The sequence below is a fragment of the Periplaneta americana genome, chromosome 12, assembly GCF_040183065.1.
Source record: "Periplaneta americana isolate PAMFEO1 chromosome 12, P.americana_PAMFEO1_priV1, whole genome shotgun sequence".
Taxonomy (NCBI): domain Eukaryota; kingdom Metazoa; phylum Arthropoda; class Insecta; order Blattodea; family Blattidae; genus Periplaneta; species Periplaneta americana.
The window spans coordinates 69,541,926-69,565,619 of record NC_091128.1 but is presented as its reverse complement, the minus strand read 5'-3'; the positions used below and the strand labels follow the sequence as shown (position 1 = coordinate 69,565,619).

Sequence of the window (23,694 nt, the reverse complement as noted above, 5' to 3'; positions counted from 1 at the left end):
CCCAGAAATTCGTAGAAGGGATTTTACTGTATTATTTTACATAAATTAATTATTACTGTATATTGAAGCAAACTTAAAAAGTTCAAAACTCTTAAAAACCAGTTTTAAGAAATCTGTTCAAAACTGGCGAGAATATTTCAAATAACGAATATATGGTGATCTTAATATTGTGACAATCTCATGAACAAATGACCACATGCTCTACACACAAGGTTTAGCAACATTGTCTTTCTTCAGAAATAAACTCTACCTTCAAACTAATGCCATCCGCATGTACATTACAGAACTCTCAAAAGGTTAGTAAACTGTTTGAATAGATGAATTCAACTGCTGCATTAATGGTTATGTAATTGGAGTTATTTCGTTCGAGAAACTACTTCTTTTGTAGAACCAGCAAAAAACGCGTTATGAAAGAATGTGCATCAAATTGTATTTCCTGTAGCAGTAATGTATTTAATAAGTATGAAGAACTACAATATAACTATGGGCAATTTCTAACAGCCAAGCATCTTCTTTCCAAAAATCATACATTATTATTAACAGTGCATTGCCTGGCTGTCACAATGAGCTTATATACACAAAGATTTCACTATGCAATAAATTTATACCTCTTGGTATAAACTCACACACAATAAAGCCACACTTCTCTTTTAGTTTGAAATTACACTTGTAAAAATAACACGCTTCACTTACAATTCCTTTCCCAGTTTCTTCAAAGCATGCTACAGATATTCTCAAAAGAAATCTTGAGTTATTAAATATACACGTTCCTTAAAGATATATATTTGCAGTCAAAATATTGTGATGGATTATGTAGCAGTCATACGTTATGGATACAAGTTCATTATCTCAACTGAAACTGTGATCAAAATACCTTTGGAAATAACACGTGCATCATACAGAAATGTCAGTGATGCATGTCTCATTAGGAGAAACAACTGATAAACAAGAGCCGGCACAAAATATAGAAATGAATTTAAACTTCTGATAATGTATCACTTCTATTCTCAATTACATAATTTTAGCAACATTCACACATTCATGAATTGTACATTATTCTACAACATGGAAACATCTCTCTCATAAGCATAACTCACAAAGAACTGATTTGAAACGTTTATAATATTAATATTGGGTAATTTTTTCTCGCATTTTGCATCACATGTAGAATCACCTTACTGCTGATTCTCTACAATATTGAACCATGTTCGATTACTGTGTTCTGATGCAGGGATTCTAATCTGTACCAGGTGCACAGGACCAGAATTAGTCTGGATTGCCTGCGTGGGTGCCAGAGCAGTAATGGCCGTTCCATCTTGAGCCACACCCTGTGTATCATCAAACGTCGAACCGGTGGAGGAAATTATGTGTGGGGTAGCAGGAACCACTAGCGTGTGACGTCCTTCACCACTCCTCACGTAATTTGATGTGGTGGTCGTGATCTCTGCTACAGAGCCGATGTCTGCGTGGATGTTGGCTATTTCATTTGGATCAGCAAAGTGGACCTGGCCATCAATGATGAGATGTTCCACAGCCTCCTGCACAATGTGTTGTTCAGATCCATCCTTCAGATCCGAGTCGTCGCTACCAACAACAACTGTCTTCTCGGCATAGCAACGATCCCCTCCATCTTGCTGGATTATTACATGCTCCTTCAGTTCTGCTATGTACAATTTAGTCTCCTGATCTTGATGGTGGCCAGAGTCATCTCCCACAATGGTCATCTCTACCTCCTCTGCCTCTGCTTCTGCAGCAGCAGCTGCCTCTGCAGCCAGATCTTCATCTGAAGCTAGCCGAGGCTGATTCACCACGATGGTATCATTCAGATGACCTTGTGTCTGCATGTGGTTGTACAGCAGGGGCTTCCGCATGAATCCCATGCCGCAGACCAGGCATTCGTATGGCTTCTTGTCGCTGTGCACAAACCGATGAGCATTGCGATTGTCACGACTGTTGAATGCCTTGCCACACACCTCGCAACGGAATGGCTTCTCACCTGTTCACAACAGAAACATAATGGCGGTCACATTTATTTCAAAATGCATGTGAGCTTCAACTGCAATATTAAACATCATCACCAAACATGCAAACTGCTGGTTGATTTATTAATTATAAATTCTTTCAAGCCTGCTGCATTTGTCAACACACAGCAATAATTACCACTACTAACATCATCATCATCATTCAGGGGTGTGCTGGAGGGGGCTTGCACAAGCCCTTTATATTTGTTCCAAACCCTTTGTTAAAAAAGCTTTAAAAAATCAATAAAACAAACGCACTCTCCTAATATAACCATCTCCTATTCTACATTCTGCTAAAGTGATTGAATGAAAATATAGGAATTTAGCGGCTGTTACACTGCTTGTTGGGAACTTTATATAATTATCATATCCGAGATTTCGTAGAGGATAACTTAGGAAAGAACAATGCCTCTTTGTCTTAAAAATAGCCGAAGTAAAAAAAAAATCGCGAATTCTATAACCATTAGCAGTGCAGAAGCTGAAAGAGGCTTTAGTGTAATGAATGGTATTGCCACTTGTGAAAGAAGTAATCTAAGCTTACAGTCTTCCACTTGTCCATTTTAACGACCAATAAAATTATCGTCAAACCTATGAACGAATGAGATATGGTCCTGTTTGTGCTATCCTGGTTGAGAAATCACTGCCTCACTACTGACACTTGAGTGCTTCACAGCTGAGCTGAATCCATCGGTGAATGAAATGGCATTTTGGAACCCACTTATTATTATTATTTTTATTATAAAGAACCATTGTCCCCCCTTCCCTTGCTCCGTATCTCTCTGCTGGCCGTTCAATTTGTTTTTGCGAGCCCTTTGTTGAATTATTACCAGCACATCCCTGCTACCAACATCATCGAAATTTTACCATAGCCGTTAGCCTGGTACAGTTTTGTTAGAATAGCCATTTTCAGCACACACTTTGGAAGAATAATCTGAGATTAAGTAACTTGGCAGACCAACTCTATTCCTTGAAATTTCACAATGTGTTAAAACGAAGACTAGGTTGTTCAGTAGAAATTTTAATCCAGACATGTATGAAAAAATTTCAGTGGTTATGCAGATGTGAAAAAAAGGAAATCTTTGTTTTGTTTCATGTGTTGTTCACAAGTAGCAATGAGAGATATACAGATTTTCTCTACGAAAAAGCAATTATTGTACTTTGCAATATTCTTCTGATATATTCTTTTAAATATTTTCTCGTTTTAAGAATGGTTTGACTTAGCTTGGGTGTTATTCTTTTAAAGTTATATTTTTACTTCTAAACATTCTATGTTGTGTTGTGTCACTTACATATTCATGTAATAAAAGTATAATTCTGGCCGGACAGGATCAATAATAAAATTTGTTACTCATTTTATAAAAGTAAACCACCAAATTTTCCTATCACCAGCTGCCACTAACACCATCACTGTTGTTACTGCCACCATTCTATGAATCATTTACATTACCACAGTCATCCCCATCATCACTGCCATCGTCATTGCCATCACTGAGTTATTATTATTTTAATATCGTCATTACCATCATGATTACTTGCATCAGCAGCATCATCATCATCATCATAGCTAGAATCATGACTGACAGCATTATCACTACTACCATGACAACTGTTGACACTTATGTCATTACCACCACTATCACCACTGATGCCATCATCCTCACACATTAAAACAGAAAGGTAGGATTAGATAAATGAAAAACTGTTTGTGAAACAAAGCAAAGAAATTATTATATGGTATTGCATTTCGTCAACAAAAAAAATTAAGTATATGCTAAAGAGAGTAAAAATACTGAGTGTGCATATATGTCTCCTGTGTGAGCATAAGTAAAACATTAGTCATGGGAGGACTATAATACGCGGCAACTGCTGTTGTAACATGTCCAACAGACTACTATGACGAGTTTACCAGTTGCATTACTCACAACTCCTAAAATGCAGAAACTGTACATAGTACACTGACAGACTACTTGCAACATGTTAAATTGTATAATACGAAAAAAATCGTATATTCTGTTTCCCCCATTTGGTCACTGACTTTTGTGTTACACGGTACTTTTTAAATTTCTAATAATTTTGGCATAATCTCATAATGATTTATTTTATTCTATGGGAAGATTGAAGGCTAAAATTTCCACTAAGTGGAAATACTGGTAATATTTTTTTGCTGCTATGCTCAACTTCGAAAAAGTTCGATTTAGCTCGGGAAAATTAATTAGAAACACCATCATCCAATGATGATGATCTCATTCAGAACTTTTCTTCTAACTAGAGATCAGTGAAATTCGCGAGATGTGATGATGTGGATTGTTCTCATTTTGCTAATTTTTTAAACCATTCCTTTACTCTTCCCAGAATACCAAAAAAAAAAAAAAAAATGCACTTCAGAATCGCGAAATAATGCCAATTCGTATAATAACGCGAAAAAACATAATTCAAGTTTTTAAACGAATTCCAAAAATACTTGTTTCATTTGTGAAATTTTGACAAACATTTATCTTCAAGCAATATTTCCATAATTTCAATTTTTATTGCAATTTTGTTCCGCCATTTTGTCAACAAATGAATGCAGTCATGTATTAAAATCTATATCAAATATAAAAACTGAAAACTGGTGCTGAAAATGCTGCATATACCACTTTTGTCATGTTTAATACTTTAAGCCAGGATTATAAAATCTGCATGTGTGTCAGTAGTGTTATATTTTCATTTATTATTTTGTATTCAGCCACTACAGTCCTACTAATTGAAGCATAATGTTGCAAAAAAAAAAAATAATAAAAGATGATTTGGAGGAAAGTGTACAACTTGTAGTGAAAGAATCATTACAAGATGCCGCAATGCTGCAAGTTCTTACCAATCTCATCATGGAGTGTCACGCAGTTGTAGCGGAGTTCAAAAGACAATAAATTGAGGACAACAACAAAGTGATTTGTGACCTCAAGACACACTCGAGATTAGTGATAAGAAAATTGAAGCGCTTGAGAATAAAATTGATGATCTCGAGCAGTATCAGCGTCAACAGTGTGTGAATATTTGGCATGGTGGAGGAAGCAGCCAAGGACACTGACAAGATCGTTACAGATTGGCACATTGGATCAGTGTGGATGTCCAACCTCACAGCATCAATAGAAGTCATTAAGTAGGCAGGCATGACAATGACAATGATCATGGCCTATTATTGCTAAGTTCGTGTCATCCAGCAAAAGTAGTGAAGTTTTTAACCTCAGGGTAAATACTGCAGAATTCCTTTTTATTGAAATTCAAGCTAGCGTACAGAAATGTCTGATATGTGTCATACACAAACCCTCTAAAATCGGATATCTCTGTTAACTTGAAAATGAACTTTTCAACATTCTACCTTCCTATGAACACGTCATTCTTATGGGTGACCGCAACACTGACCTTATTAATCTACTTCTGCCATACAGCTTAAAAATATTTTGCATTCTTGTAATCTGTCTATTCTTCCCCTTCAACCTACACACCATACCATGTCATCAGACTCTTCAAGACTTAATTGTAACACTGCAGCCACAGAAAATACTTAAACATGGGCAGTTACCTGTTCCTGGTTTATCTGTACACGATTTAATCTTTGCTGAATACTTACTGCAGTGCCCCCAAAAAACCTCTAAAATTTTTAACTTATAGAGTCCTAAAAATACAGATGTTACAGAGCTCACAGCTGATGCCATTCAACTTTCCTGGAGTTCTATAGGTGAAAAAGTCGACACTTTTTACTCCTTAGTCTTCCAGCTGTATAATATCACGCATCTACAAAAGAAACCATCTGATGTGCTCTCAAGCTGCATGGCTCACCGAATCAATTTGTGATCATGTGAGTAGAAGAGATGGAGCCTTTTGTAAATTCAAACGTAATAAAACTAAAGAAAATTGGCAAATATACAAGCAACTTAGAAATAAAACTACACAAATGATATGCAACTCAAACTCCAACCCACCCACGCCCTAATTGAGCTCTCCATAAATGCACGTAAACTATGGAACAACTTACGACAAATGGGAAAAGGACAGAAAAAGACGCTAACGGATTTCCTCACCATTCCTCTACAATGTGCTTAATGACCATTTTACATCCACTTCTATCTCACATTCCGATATTGATCTTAAACAACAAGCCAACAACGAACTTTCAACCATCTCTATTCCAGACTGCGACAAATTTTACTTCACTAATGTCACTAATCTAGATTAAAAATAGTACTAAAAAGGATTAAAATTAAGCTAAAGATACAGATCACATTAATATGTGAAATTTGATTTTGGATATTATTCTCCCTACCTTGTCACACCTTTAATGCTTCCCTCATTACATCTACCTACCCACAACAATGGAAATATGCCTTCATTCATCCCCTCCCTAAAACCGCAAAACTAATTACTCCAAATGATTACAGACCTATCAGCATTCCTCCCACACTGTCAAAGGTCCTAGAAGGCATTGTTTACAAACGACTGATAATTTTGATACACACAATCTCCTGGACATATCAGTCACGTTTTAAAAGTAACCACACTTATCTCTAAAAAAATTAGCATAACAAAGGTTACTACATTTAAATATGCATTCCTTACTTCAGTACAATTAGAAAAAAAACTTTTTCAGCTTATAAAATGTTTCTGTGTAAGAAAAGGCAAAGTTTCACAACAGAAAATTTGTAGAAAAACCTTATTATGTATTGCAATGCCAATTTTATTATGAATAATGTGTTAATTCTAAATTCGTTGGTAAATGAATTTAATAAGTAATATTAACATTTATATAACAGCAACCAACCATGAGCTATGAGCCTAATGATTTCATTAGTAATTATTAATAATTTAAGACATAAAAAAAGTTTCTAATCTTCAGTGTTTTTGTCACTCTGTATCATACCAAAATGCTTAATGCTCACTAATTAATTGCATTTTTTATAGTTATTGTAGTTTGAGTGGATAAAACACATCTTAAGGTGCGTACACACTTAGCGAACGAACAACGAACGAATGATGAAGCAAAACTTCATTGTTTGTTTGCTGTTTGGAGCAACATACAAATCATCAGCAAATGGTCAGAAAACATTCATGTTCACTGATTATCTGCAATAATGGCAGACGAAAATATAGCAAGTGCAGCCGTTATTATAGGCAGTTTAACAAAAAGAAAAAAACCAAAAGGCGATGGTGGCAGATGCCACTCTACGAAAGTCGCAGTCAATATAGAGGCACTGACTTGCTTCATGATTTACGTCAAATGGAATCGGGACAGTTTCACAACTTCTGTTGCATTTCAGAAACAGACTTCGAAATATTACTGTGCAAAATAGGTCCAAAAATTTCCAAGAAAGACACAGGCTGGCAAGAAGCAATACCTATTCAGGAAAGGCTAGCATTAACACTTCGATATCTCGCTACAGGAGGTTTGTATACAAGTTTAATGTATTTATTCAAAGTGTCGAAACAGCTAATTACCAGGATTGTTCCAGAAGTATGTACAGCTATAATTGAGGAACTGGAAGATTTTATTAAGGTACGACTGCAAAACAGGGGAAAGTTTCAATATACGGATACCTCACTGACAACAATTATCTTAAAATACTAAAAAGAGAGATTTGTGTGTGTTTGTCGAATGCGCATCATGCTTACAAAAAGACACTTTTCAGTGCCAATAATTTATTTTGTATGCACACGATTGGAACTTTGTTTTTTCTGTGCGTGAATTTGTCCAAATGGAACGACATATGTTTATACGCGAACCAAGTTCCACTTCATCACGCCTCATTCCAGATCTTTTTGTGGACTTCTGTCTTTCCTTCTGGAATGATGTCAGTAGGGACTCAATTTTCCTTTTGACTTCTGGTCCCTACAATAAACAACAAATATGCATCCACTGAAAATAAATAAACAAAAATAATTTTCAAATTTTGCACGTGTTTGACTCGCCTACCTTGCAGCTGAACATCTTTCCAATAGCTTCCCAAACATCATGTTTTCTTACTTTATTGTGGTAAGTAGGATACTTGGGATTCCATAAAGTTTCCTGCTCTCTTTATGCATTAATTAGATTTATAACAGCATCTTCCGTCCACTCCAGTTTCGACATCCTGTTGGTGAAATATAACTAAGCGCTGCATGCTGCTACAAACTACAAACTAGTGCAAATCCCATCCATGCGAATACCAACTTCCTTTGATGTACCGACAAGTGACAGATCACTTCCGAAGTTCCGATTTCAATCACTGAATGCATTCGTTTGTCGTTCATTTGTTGTTCTTCGCTAAGTGTGTATGTGCCTTTAGGTGCATAGACCTTATTTTAGATGCCTGAAAGTTGGTCCGATGTCTAAGAATTGGACATACATACCAAAGAGTAATTACTTTTTATCAGCATGAATTCGAACTTGAGCATTTAAAATTTCACACACAAGAGTCCCCACTACAGATAGCAGAGAGTCACCTGCACTTTACCTGTGTGAATGCGACGATGCTTCTTAAAATGCTCTGGATAAACAAACGTGGCATCACATGTAGGACACTTATAGGGACGCTCGCCAGTGTGTGCAGCCTTGACGTGGTAATCCAGCAAGCGCCGACGTTTGAAGCCCTTGCCACAATCTTCACATTTGTAGCGCTTATCCTGGTAGTGCGTGGCTCGTTTATGGGACTGCAGGTTGCTTCGTTGACTGAATGTCGCACCACAGAACTCACACTGATATGGCTTCTCTCCTGTGTGAGTGCGTTCGTGGTCGCGGATCTCTGCCTTCCGCGCAAAAGCTTTGCCACAGGTACGACAGATGAATGGCTTGTATCCAGAGTGAACCACGCTGTGAACCTCCAGGTTGCGTGCAGTGCCAAATGCCTTGCCGCACTGGTCGCACACGTAGTTTCGCATGCCAGTGTGAGTGCGTTCATGCTGTGAGAGGTTCTGCGCACTCAGGAATGTTTTGCCGCATTCTCCACAAGAGAAAGGTCGAGGACGCACTTCGTGTGTCTTAGTGTGTGCCCTATAGGTGTACTTGGACGCGAAGTCCTTGCCACATGCCTCGCAAACGTATGGCCTCACACCTGTGTGTGTGTTGATGTGTTCATCCAGCAGATTTCTAGAGCTGTAGCGTTTCCCACATGTCTCGCAGGTCCACAGCTTTGCCTGTGGATAATGCATGCGTTTGTGCACCCTGAACAGACGCAAGTTGCTGAAGATCCTGTTGCAAACTTCGCACTGGAAATCACCTTCTTCAGTTGCCACATGGTCATCCAAGTGAACTGAAAGCTCGTTACGCTTTCTAAAGTCTTGTCCACAGATATCGCATATATAAATTCGCACGTTGTGGATGGTCTTCAGATGATTTACAATCCCTTTCATGTCTCCTACGATCTTTTCGTCACCATTACAAAGCAAACAAACAAAGTCTACGCCTTCTTTTGATACCACTTTCTCTGGAAGCTCAGATTCTTGCAACTCTATTCTCTGTGGTCTTTTCTTCAGCATTTTTCTCTTCACGGCACTTTCATCATCTGGTTCCATTTTAATCTTCACTTCGGCATCTGGATCATCTTCACCTCCAACTTCCGAGGCTACAATAACATCTGGGTTTACATCACTGTCACTTTCATGTTCAGACAATTCAACTTCACAAAGAGCGTTTTCCTGAAACAAGCAAAGAAGTAAGTGTTATTAATAGGATCATAATTCTTAGGCTTCTAAATAATATGCAAAAGGCTATACAAGGTTTTTATATGGCAAAAAAATAAGTAAATAATAATAATGTCCCGTGCCATGGCATCGTGGTCTAAGGCATCCTGCCTAGGACTTTTGTTACGGAATGCGTTCTGGTTCGAATCCTCATAGGGGAAGAAATTTTCTCATGAAATTTCGGCCAGTGTATGGGACCGGTGTCCACCCAGCATCGTGATGCACTTGGGGAGCTACAATAGGTAGCGAAAATCCAGTTTCGCAAACCAGCTATAATGGTTGGGGGGATCATCGTGCTAACCACATGATACCTCCATTCTGGTTGGATGATCGTCCACCTCTGCTTCGGAATGTGGATGTGAGGCCAGCAGCCGGCTGGTCAGTCTTGGCCCTTCATGGGCTGTAGCACCATGGATTTACTTTACTTTAAATAATAATAATAATAATAATAATAATAATAATAAGAAATAAATTAAATAACTTTAGTGGGACTCTGGATTTTTTTAGTTGGTTATTTAATGATGCTGTCTGAACTATTAGAGACCTTTCAGACAACTCATATTCTGCTGAAATGATCAGATGCAAAGGGATCTGGAATGAATAGGAGGAAATAGAGCCATGGCAGAAGACAGAGAAGCTTGGAGGCAAATTGTGATTGAGGCCAAAAACCTTCTGAGGTTTGATGTGCCACAGTGAATGACTGACTGAATGTATGAATTGCTAGGTTATTTAGAATCAATGAAACTGGTGATTAGTAAGATATTTGACAAAATGAAGCCGAGAATTCGCCATAGATAACCTAACATTCATCTTATGGTTGCGAAAAACATTGGAAAAAACCCCAACCAGGTAATCATCTCACACCTAAGTGCAGCTCCAAACCAGCAGGCAAACACACGTGCCTACCACCAGTTTTTCTGATAAACTGGATCAGTTGTAAACAAACAACATCTACACTCAAAAATTGTCAGAACTCTTGAGAACACTGAGCAAGTGCAAGTCACTATGGTGCAGAGTCCTACTCTTTCTGCTCAATGCCATGGCAGCAGTTTTCAACTTCCTCGCAAGAGTTGCAAAATTTGTGGTTCCTACAAGATAGCACCGCAGGTCACATTGTGTGTATAAGTATGAAAACGCTGCGAGGATTATTTCCAGGATGCGTAATTTCTGGTTTTGGGGATACACCCTGGCCATCTTAATCCCCTGACCTTACAGCTCCTGATTTTTTTATGGGGCTATTTGTAGGAAAGAGTTTTTTCCAATAGACTCAGCAACATCGACAACTTGAAAGCACACATTTGTGAGAGTCTTGACAACATAGGTCCTCAGCTTCTCGAAAAGATGGAAAGCTACTGCAAGCAATTGACACAATGCATTGAAATAGCTAGTGGACATTGAAAATAATACCCAAGGCACTTTTTCCAACAATATGCAGAACCACATTAGTTTCAATAAAATAATTTTTGTTCATTACAATGTCTTTAATTCAACACATTTTATGGGTCACTGAAAATATGCCACCTTGTAAATAAACATTTCTGCCCGTACCAACTATAAGGGTGTGAAAACTTTCTTGGAATGTTACATTAAGAAATAACAGTGCACACTTGGAAAGACTATTTGAGTTTCCACATGCAGTGGATACCTATGCTATTAAGTGACATGTGCACTCAACGTGCTTCCCACCTGAATGAGCATCATCTTACTCACAGCCGTTGACTGCTCAATTTTTCAATAATATTCTATTCCAGCTTTAATTTCGCAGTCTTACCCTGGGTATAGGCCTAGTTACTATGGGCAGCAATTTTTTTGTATTTGTCTATTTTCTATCATGTCTTTAAGTAAACCAGAAACAAGTACCATAATAGTAATACTTCTAATATCATCATCATCATCATCATCATCATCAACATTCCACGTATGAGATATAATGGTCTGTTATGGTCTCTATAATGCTAATATAAAGTGTCATAACAGTCCAAATTCGGCTGCTGGCCTCACATCCATATGCCTCACCAGAGGTGAATGATCATCCAACCAGCACAAGGGTAAGGTGTGATAAGCACAATGATCTGTCACCCAGCCATCATAGCTGGTTTTCGAAATATAATTTCACTACCAAGTGATAATATTCCGAATAATAATAATAATAATAATAATAATAATAATAATAATAATAATAATAATAATAAATATCCCGAATTTAAAAGAAAACCTACAAATTAAACCAAACCCTTTAACTCTATTAAATATAGAATATAATCTAAACTTAACAGAAGAAATACTAAAATCAGAAGTAAACAATGAAATACTAAAACAATTGTCTTTAGAGACAATTAATATTAGGTACCCTCCACAAAACTGGCTTCATTTATACACTGACGGATCCTTGATCTCCAGAGAACAAGGTGCAGGTGTTACGTGCTGTCTCTTCTCACTTTATAGATCTCTTGGGTATGGAACAAGTTTTGATGGAGAAATCATTGCAATAAGTGAAAGTCTCAGGAATCTTCTATGCCACATCAATAAATTTAAGAATGCAGTTATATTGTCAGACTCCAAAGCAGCTATTCTATCAATAGTCTCTAAACACACACCTTCATCTCAAACAGCAGAAATAACTAAAATGCTCTCTCAATTAATATCACTCAATAAAAGAATTGTATTCCAATGGATACCATCCCATTGTGGAATCCTGGGAAACGAGAATGCAGATGCTTTAGCAAAGAAGGGCAGCACTCCTACTTACAGACCTGTTACTAAATCTACGTATTACTCTGTGAAAAGATTTATTAAATCTACATACTTAGACTTCAACAAACAAAATTTGATAACACAATCCCAAGGGAAAAAATGGAAGTCTCTGCATCAAAATCCACAGTTAATTCCCGATTTACCACGAAAATCGTCTGTAGCTGCATTTACATTGGCAACAGGCCATGATTGTTTGGCCAAACACCTGCATAGAATTGGAATATATCAGTCCTCTAACTGCCCATTGTGCAACTCAAACCAAGAAATGGATTCGGAACACCTCAAAATCTGTGCTTCAGTGGCTGGCCATGATAATATCTTTGAAAAATATTGGAGTGCAAGAGGTCAAATGACTTTATTGTCAAACGCCTGGCATTAGAAAACAACAACAACAAACAACTACCAAGTGTAGCTCTCCAAATTCATCGCCATGCTGGGTAGGCACCGACCCCATACACTGGTCAAAATTTCATGAGAAAATTCTTTCTCCATGAAGACTCGAACCAGCATACATTCCATAATGTGAGTCCAGGCATAACACCTTACACCATGACGCTACAGCATGGGACAATAATGCTTGAAATGTGCTGGAAATAATAGTGTTTTCTCCACCTTTCTAACATTTTTCTGAACTCAGCTATCTCATTTACCACACCTGTTTGCAAAAGCCAAAAATGTCGAATGTTATAATACAAAAAATGGCTGCAATTTTTAGATGAAGGCAAATAAAATTAAACTAATACTAATTCCTATCTACTTACATATAGGGGTCATCAGTATTAAAAAATGAACATTTTTAAAAATGGTCAAGCTACCACTGCTGGACAACTCCATTTGGATTGACCCTATTGTCTATCTGTTGTGAAGATCTAACTGTACATGAAATCTGAGGGAAGGTTTCCAATTGAGTTTCTTAAATAGAGGGCTTCTATTATACATACAGATCAGAAACAAAATTTCGGCCACCTGAATTTTCCAAGTTCCAGTTATAATATGCTGCGCAGTAAGCACTGACAGAGTTTCAGTGCCTATTGAACTCTTCTTCAGAAAATACCTACTTCGGTACAGTAACAGTAAAAGGTAGCTCACATGCTTACTGAGCATGTGCAGTATGTTATAACTGGAACTTGGAAAATTCAGATGGCCCAAATTTTGTTTCTGGGTTTGTACTGCTAGCACAGCATGTTACTTCTCGGTCACAGCAAGCAGCATAGTATGAATATGCCATTCTCTCAGGGCAGTATACATTTATCGCAAAGATGATTAGACAGCTGATTCTAGAGCAACGCAGTTTTGTGTGTGAATTTTATTATAAATATGAATTAATTTATTGTGTTCGTGTGGAATTTATTCAGACATTCTCTGGTCAATTATCTCCTTCCAGAACTGCAATTCATGATACTGTGAACATACTGAGTCTATTGGTTTAGTGCAAAACAAAAAATAAAAACAACACGCAAAACATACATTCTAACAGAGGACAAATTAGACCAATCTTGAACAGTCACCAACAAAATCACTCCAGAAATTAGTACAAGTGATAGTTTCAGTGTCTTCTGTACATAAAAAAACAAAATATTGTTAAAAATTACAAGTGTACACATGTCCATTGTTTACAACAAGACGATTCAGTAGCACAAGTGCATTATTGTGAGTGTTTTTTTCATCAGTAACTGAAGGTTTAATCAACCCACAGCTCGTGTTCTTTTGACAAGGCATGGTTCACCTGAATGGTGTGTAAACAATCAAAACACTCACTATTTGTGTTCTGAAAATCTACATCATGTACAAGAAATCCCTCTTCATGATAGGAAAGTTGAAGTTTGGTGTGCTGTTAGCGCAAGACGAATAATAAATTCTATTTTTTATAAGTAGAATACACTTTGTCTACTCTTCTTCTTAAATTGATCATTTTAATTTGTGAGGTTAAATATTGTACATACCAGCAGAACAAATTAAATCAGAAACATTACAGCAGTCGAACTTAATCGTGTCAATCAGAATGGGTTTTCCTGATACAACACCTGTTTAGCTGTGGGAGGACATTTCCAGCACCTTCTATATGGTACAATTTTATACACGTTTGAGTAGTAGAGTTAACATACAAGTGCAGCTGTAATATACCCAGACGCTGAGAAGCAAAACACCATGCCAGTGATCAGTACATATAAGTCCTGTAATTCCCTTGTCAGTCTCACAGAGCAAAGATTAAGTTATGTTCAACAAAATAACATGTCAAGTATACGTGTCTAATGCATAACTTGAGTTAACAAAGGAAAAAATGACAACCATAATCAACTCAAGTTAAGGAAAAAATGACAACCATAATCAGAGAAGACTAGGAAGATTGCATGGAAAAGCTGAAAAGTGAATATTAGGAGTTGTCAAATTTGATCAATTTATCTATCACCACCAGTGACTATAATGTCAATCAATGACTCATTCTGAGCTTGCTCAATCTCGTTAAGTATTTAATTTTAACAACTGCTTGTGTTGAAACATAAAGCCTTTCACAATTCTGGTGAACTACTAAGACAAATTTTCACGTAAGTTAGTGGGTGAAACATGATATTAAATATTTCTAGTGGCTGAAACATGATATTAAATGACATGAATGTAATATGTTAAGGACAATAATATTCAGTTTTTCCTGCAACAAGTATGCAGGGGTAAAGATCTTCTATATTTAAATAAGTTCAAAGGAAATTAATTAATTTGCAAGAAAGAATCAGTTCATTAATTGAAGAGTAAGGATCGAGTGAAGTACAAATGTGAATCTATTAGTAATATGGCCATCCCACAGTATGTACTTTGTTAGAGACGGGACACTCACAAGGGTCATTATACAGGAAATAATAGCTGAAAGAGCAATATCTGTAAATCACATTGTGTAACATAAGTACTGCTACTAATAATACATCAGAAGTTCCAAAGTATAATTTAATAAGCTTCTGAAAATCAGTTAAAATAGGTGCATTAGGGAAGGGACCATAGAGATTTGTAAAAAATGAAAATGAAATGTAAATTTTAATTTCACAGCAACTGCAACAGAGAATCATATAGGCTAATACAAAATCAAATGATTGTCACATGCATATAGTAATAACTGGAGAAAGATTAGTATATTGCATTAATGTAGAAAAAAATTATGAAGGCTTTATACTTCTGGTGCACTGTTAGGGAAGGGACATTGACTATGTTAGAGAAGGGACAATTTAGAGCACAGAAACACAAAATGATTCTCTCTCAATAATTGCTGCTGTTCAGCTTAAATTAAGTATCTCAAATATATAATATTAATAAAAACTGAAAATTTTTCAATCTGTGACTGGTAAAGCATCATTAAAGTGATATCATCCTCGATTGTCAATGGTAGGAACAGGCACAGGCTTTACAATGTCCTCTATATGTAGAACACTTCGATTCTCACATTTAAGAAGGCAAAATCTTAATTTTGCTTCATCTGCCTCTGAAAAAGTTTGATTTGATAAAATCTGACACTGATTTCTTCATCAGTCACAGATTCTATGAGTTTGTCACAAAGAAGTTCTACTCTATATCCTTTACACCTCCTGTCATAACACGCTTCGGAAGAACTGCAACACAAGGTAGCTTCTAGAATAGAATTAGTGTTATTTAAGCAAGATTCTGGCTTTCTTATTTTTTAGCCCATTCAAGAGGTTTATATCTTCACAATACCAATGTAAGCAAACTTCATGGTCTCATGTAGTAGTTACAAAGACACCTAACTTACTGGACGTAGACTGTAAAATTTTGTCTTCCCAATTTTCACATCTCCATATTCATGCTTGAATAGGTCATAAACTTCCTTGATATTAGAATTCAAACGTCTTTTTTGAAGGGTTTTCTTCTCTTTATTTTTTTCTCACCACATCCTTCTCACCAGGGAAGTATTTGACTTACATTATCTCTGTGGCAGAAATCTTCTATCTACTTTATTAGATCTTCACTTAAAGAATCTTTGTGAAGTGAATCTGATAATTTGTATTTTTTGAGAGTAGACTGAGAAATTAGTTCATTCTGTTTTGTTGACTGTAGATCATACAACTGGGAATTCAAAACCTTTGTTTTTTTTTTTCCTGGTGATCTTTGTAAAACTGATTTTACCCTACGAACTGCGCGTCCTAGTGTCTGAGGGGTATAGGACATCACAGCTGAACCTTCAGTTGACTATTTCTTTTGTGTCCTTTACTTCCGTTTCTCCCTCCTTTTTTTTTTCAGCTTTCAAGCACTTGTTTCCCTCCCACCCACCAATCTACACATTTCTGATGTTTACATTCCTTTCCTTTTGCTTTATAATTAGTATTCCTTTCTTCGTCTTCCTTCAGCTTGTTACACATTTTTCCCCACCTTTCTGTAGGTGTTTTAGACTTCAGATTAGTTAATATGAAATAAATATATTCATTCTAAAATTATTTTGAAATTAAGTAAAAAATATGAAATAAATATATTCATTCTAAAATTATTTTGAAATTAAGTCAAAGAGTGTAAACATTTTCACAGTTTGATTTATAGTGAAGGTCATAGACAGTATTGTGAAAAAAATTCAGGGTTAGGAATATATTTCCAATGATTGCCAATTACTGAAAAATTACTAATTCTTAATAGTAATTTACCCCTTGAACTCTGTACTGCATATTAAAATTATCATATCCTACCATCCTGTCCTAAGAGATACCAGTAATGAATTCTCATTTTGAAAATGTATAGTCTATGCCTATATAATAGGTAACCAGTATTGAACCTATTAGAAAATAATATGGTATTACCACAATAATTACTACCTACTTTTTAATAAAATGTACTTATATATATAATATACAGTATATTTAATTATTTACATATATATTATAATCTATACTGGGTTGTATAGTAAAGATGGAATATTCTAGAGGATGTGGTCATAGCTATGATAATCACATGTGTTTCACTGTTATAATCTCTTCTTAACAATTGTCCCTTCCCTAACAATTGACTTTATAAAGTCTAAGAAATAATTATTTTTCTAATAGATACACTTATCTCAAATTATTTTCACATTCAGGCAGCTATCAGCTATCAAGGGAACGTATCAGGGGTATCAGCCACAACCTTCTACAATGTGACATAGCAAATAAAGTTGAAGTTTTCTTTTGTTATGGAAGAGATATTTTTTAGTTGTCAAATATGCAAAAATAATAATTATCATCCTACTTCAAAATTATTTGGACACTAGCATAATTAACTTACCCTAAATGAGTTGTGCCAACATCAAGTATTAATGATTTCAATGTCTTTAGTAGCAGTGACATAGTAAAATCCATGTCCCCTCCCTAACACCGAAAAAAAAAAAACACACAGGTCTATAAAAGTTAAAATAACAGGAAAAAGAATAACTCTATCAACATAAAAAGGATAGATTTGAAAACTACATCAATTCGGCTTTAAAATGATATATAACAGGTATTATTTGATTCATTTTTTATTTTTAGCATATAATGATCACTTACTGTGAATGGCCCAATAACAGTTGTTAGACGTAGGTGAGAATAAGAGGAGAGTAGTAAGAAAATAAGTGACAAAAATTAGAAGAAGTGATAAGTGAAAGTGAAGGGACATGAAAGACATAATCAAGAACAAGCACTTCGGTCATTATACGTCATTGTATGAAGTTTATAAATAGTGTAAGTAAGGGACTGCTGGCCTGAATACAAAATGTAAAGGGGCAGCAGGACCCAATATGTTCAGTGAAATATATCACAGGCCTATATCATAAATGAGAATGCAAAGCTTTATACACCAACCTGAAAAGTCGCATTTCTGGGGATCACTTTACAGAGCAATGTGAACTCTCCTAAATCCAAATTAACCTCTTTCCGCATACTGGGATAGATATGGCACATACCGGTTTTATATTCATATAACTTATACCTAATATAAGCATATAATATTTCAAACTGCATACTGGGACAGATATGGCACACTGTCAAGAATAACTGGATTTGACCATATGTGACATCAGTTGAGAAAGAGAGAACTACATAAGTTATTTGAATATCAAACTAGTGTGTGCAAAGATGTCCCATGCAGTAAGGGGTTAACTACAGAGTAACCTTGCTAAAGATGCTAGAGTGTCAGTGTTTTAAGGTATTGGATAAACAATATGAATAACGTCTGTTCCAGGCTGCCTTCCATCCAGTAACTTTCAATATTCATTTGTAGTTTTATGTATGGAGCTGTACAGTGGGTTTCGAAACTCACTCTACATTTCTACAACTTATTTCTCAATGGTGTTAACACAATAGTACTTACTAGCCTACTATGAACATTATGACAAAATTGAAAGTGCTGGTTGCTGTAGTAATCTGTTTTATTCTTATTTGGTAACTAATGACTTCACTACATAAAGAATTCCTTATTTAACCAAACAAGGTGGCTCAGACAGTAACATTTGAGACTTGTCCCAAGGTCTGTGAAAAGGTTAGAGTGGGTTAGGTAGGGGAATAGTTAAATGACGGGAAGTTGAGGATATTTATGTAGTACCATATCCTCTGCATAGGTTTGTGGTACTGAAAAATTGGCATAGCGCGAAGTTCTGCAGTAATGGAATTGAAATCAGTCTGCTACATAATATTTTGGTATATGCGAAAGAACACAATTTTGGTGGGTTTATTGCTTTCAGTGTTACAAAGGAGCTCCTTCATTTCCTGGGTTATCCCAGAGATTTCAAACATGCTATGAAATGGTGTAGTCTAACTTGTCATTTACCCCATCTTTTAATATACATACCTGTTAACCACTTACCATTGTATTTTACTACCAAACTTACTACAACTACAGCCACTAACACTACCATGGCTACTATTACTAATGTGGAAGATTTGATTAACGAAAAATATATAAGTGTGCCTACAGAGTGGATATTAAGGCCAATATGCATAGGAACAGAATGGTGGTGAGCTAATGGATGAATATAATTTCTTTTTATAATTGTTAACACATTACAATTTTGTTAATTCAAATTTCTGTTAAACTGGATCATATAGGAGTAGGTATATGAAAAAAAAATATATTTTCGAACAATTTTTCATTTCTAATAGGTGCTAATAACAGAAAACTTTGGCTTCCGTTTAAATTATTAACAGCCCCTTTCCAGGACTCACCAACACTCCACAGTTTCTTTCCTTTTTTTGCAGGCTCAATATTTGAATTGGTGAGAATTAAAAAGCACTTAGTGATATTTTTTGGTAAAGTGAGTGTAAGTTATATTGTTCATAATATTTTCAAGATAGCTCTCTTGATAGGTAATGAAAGGAACTACTTACAGCAAATGTGTACAGAAGTATATTACAACCTCTTCTTTAGAGTTGAAGAAAGAAACTTAGTTCAGTTTAATTTCAAAAGTTGCATCACCTGGCTTGATACTGGCTGCTTTTATGTGACAAATAAATGAATATGTATCTGCACGGAGTAAACCTTAGTACCCTTTCAGTCTTTAATTTGTTAGCTTTCCAATGTTAGTTTGGAATTATTTAGGGAAACAATAGTTTGTCATGGATTCTGAAGAAGCACAAGATTAGCTAAACTTTTTGCTAATGGTAAAACTCTGCAATCCAAAAGATGGCAGAGGATATAACAAAATGTCTCATGCAGTTAGTTATAGGAGATACCTGTAAGAAGATTCATTATGACATAAGTTCTTTCCGAGCTAAAACTTCATTATAGTGAAAAAGAAATACAATATTTGCACTCTGAATTAAATGTGAAGAAAATGTACAACCTCTTTACAATGTCTCATTCTGGAAGCAAAATTAAGTAACTTATAACTTTTATCTATCATACTTTAATGACAATTTTACATTAAAGTTTGGGAGACTACAAATCGATGTTTGTAGCAGATGTGAAAAGCTGGGAGTAAAATTAAAATCACCTCACATGTATGATTCTGTTAAATGAGCTCTACAGAATAAATTCAGAATTCACAAACGAAGAAGCAAACAATTTTACAATGAGCTACAGGAGTGTAGAGAACTAATTGCAAGGATGACTCTGTGTGTGGACTCATGTTCGACTCGTCTGTGCCATGCATCCCAGTACAAGTTTTTACTTGCAATAATTAGCTTGTAGTAAATCTGAAGGAAAACAGTTCTGCTATTTACCGATACACTAAAGGTGATACAAAAAAGATGCAAACGAAGTCTGCATCTTTCTGTAACATTATGCTCAAAACTATGTTCCTGCAAGTGTCAAAACTTAATTCTCTGATTCTTGTCCTGGACAGAACAGGAACCATACTGCCATTCGTTTCTGTTCAGTATTCACTGAATCTTTAAGTTGAAGATTTTGATCATTATTTTCCTGGCAGAGGATATTCGTTCCTTGATTGCATGGGATATTAGGCCTTATGAAACATGTTACAATTTTGTTTGCAAAAATAACAATAAAATAATCTGAAATATATTACTATCTGATACTTAAGTAGAATTGAAAGGAATCAAGTACAATACAGTCTTTTGTTTCCATAATGTTTAGCATTATGTCCAGTTATTATTTCAGAGATTGAAATTTAATTTTATGTTTACAAAAGTGACAAAGTAATATGAAGTGCCAATTTCTTGTCTGATACTTTCATGTAGAACTGAAAGGAACTAACTACAATACATTAATTTATTTCGCTAACTACAGTACCTACTAAATAAAATTTATATTCAATTTCTAACATCAGTGACCCACTCTTTACTACTCTGAAAAATAAAATAAATGAAGTGGTATCACTACCAATATTAAGGTTAGATAGGATTTTATGAGGAGAGAGATTTGTGACAAGTAGTACTTAGGTAGGATTTTATGATATAGATTAGTGATAGGCCTAAGTGGAATACAAAGTTACCTGGATCCATAGCATTCCTGAAGCTATTAGTGAAAACAATAAGTACCCCCACTGTCAGTGATAAGGTTAGGTTGGACTTGATGAGGAGACAGATTAATGACAAGTATTTCAAGGTTTGGTAGGGTTTGATAAGATAAGTTAGTGACAAGTAGCTTCACTGTCAATGATAGGGTTAGACAGAGTTTGTGGAGAAGATAGATTAGTGACAAATAGCTCTACTGTCAGTAACAAGATTAGGTAGGGTTTGGTGAGGCGCTAGATTAGTGATAAGTGCTTCACGCAAATAGGGTGAATGTCAGACTCATTATTCCTCTGTTCCATCCTCGTCAATGACTGAATGAATTAGTCACATGCATGTTATAGTCTACTACTGATGTGTATCCGTCACAACGCAGCCAGACTATGTGCCACGTCATTTCGGTGATACAAGAGCGTGATACGAGTAACAGCTGATTTCGTTCACGCTATATGCTAATACCAATGTGTGACCTGCTTGCTCTCAAAATACTTAATTGAAAACCATGCTAAATACCTTCTCAAACATTCTACCCTAATGCTGTATTGGCTACTTTGCCTGTTGTTTTAACTATTCTAAAACTTACTAATTAATTGGATTAATTTTGCTCAGGATAGGGACCAATGGCGGGCTTATGTGAGGGCGGCAATGAACCTCCGGGTTCCTTAAAAGCCAGTAAGTAAGTAAGTAAAACTTACTAAGTCTACAAAGGTCAATTGTAGATGAAATGGTACAACTGGTAGGAAGTAAAAGTGTAACATTACTATAAAACGAAGTTAATTCACACACGAAACAGGATATTCAGAAAATAAAACTGACAAACCTTTTGTTCATAATCCTCTTCACTATTATTTGAGGGAGATGGTTTTACTTTCTTCGGTACCACTTTTTTACGGGATCCTTGCATAATGTTTTTTCTAACATTCCCATCATCCGAACCGAGGGGCAACTTGCGGTCATCATCATCTGGAGATGGCGATTGTTTTCCATCACTTTGAATCTTAAGTGTTCGTTGGTAGTTTGTTGTCAGTTCGAATTTCAGTTCTGTTAAACGAGTCTCTATTTCATCAACTTCATTAATTAACTTGAAGCACTTTTTACAAATTACATTACTGTGAACAGAATCTTCACTCATTTCTTGGCCCAGCACTGCTCCAATTGTGAAAGATAACGGCCTTTCCGATGCTGTTACTATAGTCTTCTGGAATATCTCAAGACTATTTCGCGTTGAGACTCCAACTCTGCTATTGCATATTAAACAGTGGGTGCTTTTTGGAGCAGTACCTTGCTCTTTTTCTGTATCTGCTGTCATCTCGTCGTATTGTTTTCACCTACTAAAAAGAAAAGAAATCTTTATTTTCAGAAATTATGTAAGTCTAATGCATAATTACTATCATTTCAACTAGGAAACATATTAGAAATACCCATGGTAGGCCTACATTTAATTAGGTTCCAAAAGATTATGATTCCAGTGTTAATGACATTTGGTAAATGAATGTTGTCATAAGCTGTGCTAAAATATTAAATACTAACAATAAACCAATTACCATTCAAATGTAACTTACACGAGAGATGAGTCACCGTAGAAAAACTTCTTCTGTATATAACATATTCTGCAAATTGACTTAGGGCAATAATAAAACCTACATAATGAAGTCAAATTCTACAGAATTCAATATCAAAACTGAAAAAATTGTATACGAACTGGAAACCAATAGGTTAGATTACTGATAACATAATATCTAATAGATTTGATCATTTTTCATATTTTAATGTCTATCAGATTTTAGACTCTAAATAGGGGAAATATTTTGCAAGGCTAAAACATAAAAAAAATGACATGAATAATAACAGAGGTAAATTGTATGTTGCAACGCGCCAGTTACGACGTGTTTCACTATAGTCTTCTTCAATTCTCCCCATGTTCATCACCCAAGCTGTTTCGGAGACGTTACATACCTATCTAAACTTACATTTCTAATGATAGATATTAACCATAATAATTATTTATGATAGATACTCAATATATAAACAATGTTTTACAACAAAAATAATTACAGAAAAAGTTACTACTTATTTACCAAACGCAGAAATGTTCCGGCATAAGTTGCCAGCCCTGCCCAAACAATATGGCGATGATGAAGAGAAGAAAAATTTGAATGAATAACAGGAATATAACATCAGAATTTAGAACATTAATGAGAAAAAGAATTTGCTATTGTATAAATTATATTCTTTAATTTTATGTCTATCTTAATATTAATTTTATATAAGTTTGTTATAATTATCAATTGTGAGAAAATAATTCGGGCGCTTTTCAT

At 35.5% G+C, this 23,694-nt stretch overlaps 1 protein-coding gene across 2 annotated transcripts; it reads right to left on the bottom strand.

The window, feature by feature from the left end:
- Positions 1-427: 427 nt before the first annotated feature.
- Positions 428-23,522, bottom strand: LOC138710540 (zinc finger and SCAN domain-containing protein 2-like). Of its 2 annotated transcripts, none has more exons than XM_069841507.1 (4): positions 23,455-23,522; positions 22,197-22,707; positions 8,489-9,668; positions 428-1,996 (listed from the first exon to the last, which is right to left on the bottom strand). In XM_069841507.1, the coding sequence occupies exons 2-4, from the start codon at positions 22,683-22,685 to the stop codon at positions 1,176-1,178; spliced, it is 2,490 nt and encodes an 829-aa protein (XP_069697608.1). In that variant the 5' UTR covers positions 22,686-22,707; positions 23,455-23,522; the 3' UTR covers positions 428-1,175. The 2 variants fall into 2 exon arrangements, with proteins under 2 accessions (XP_069697608.1, XP_069697607.1); XM_069841506.1 differs by having other exon boundaries at positions 22,939-23,477.
- Between the last annotated feature and the right edge of the window lie 172 nt (positions 23,523-23,694).

Bases quoted from the DNA above. Each gene is read 5' to 3' on its own strand.
- LOC138710540 (XM_069841507.1), bottom strand. From the start codon at position 22,685: ATGACAGCAGATACAGAAAAAGAGCAAGGTACTGCTCCAAAAAGCACC. The intron at 9,669-22,196 runs GTTTGTCAGTTT...TGCTTGTTTCAG, and splicing joins AAGAGGATTATGAACAAAAG to GAAAACGCTCTTTGTGAAGT. The intron at 1,997-8,488 runs GTAAAGTGCAGG...TGTTGTGAACAG, and splicing joins GCATCGTCGCATTCACACAG to GTGAGAAGCCATTCCGTTGC.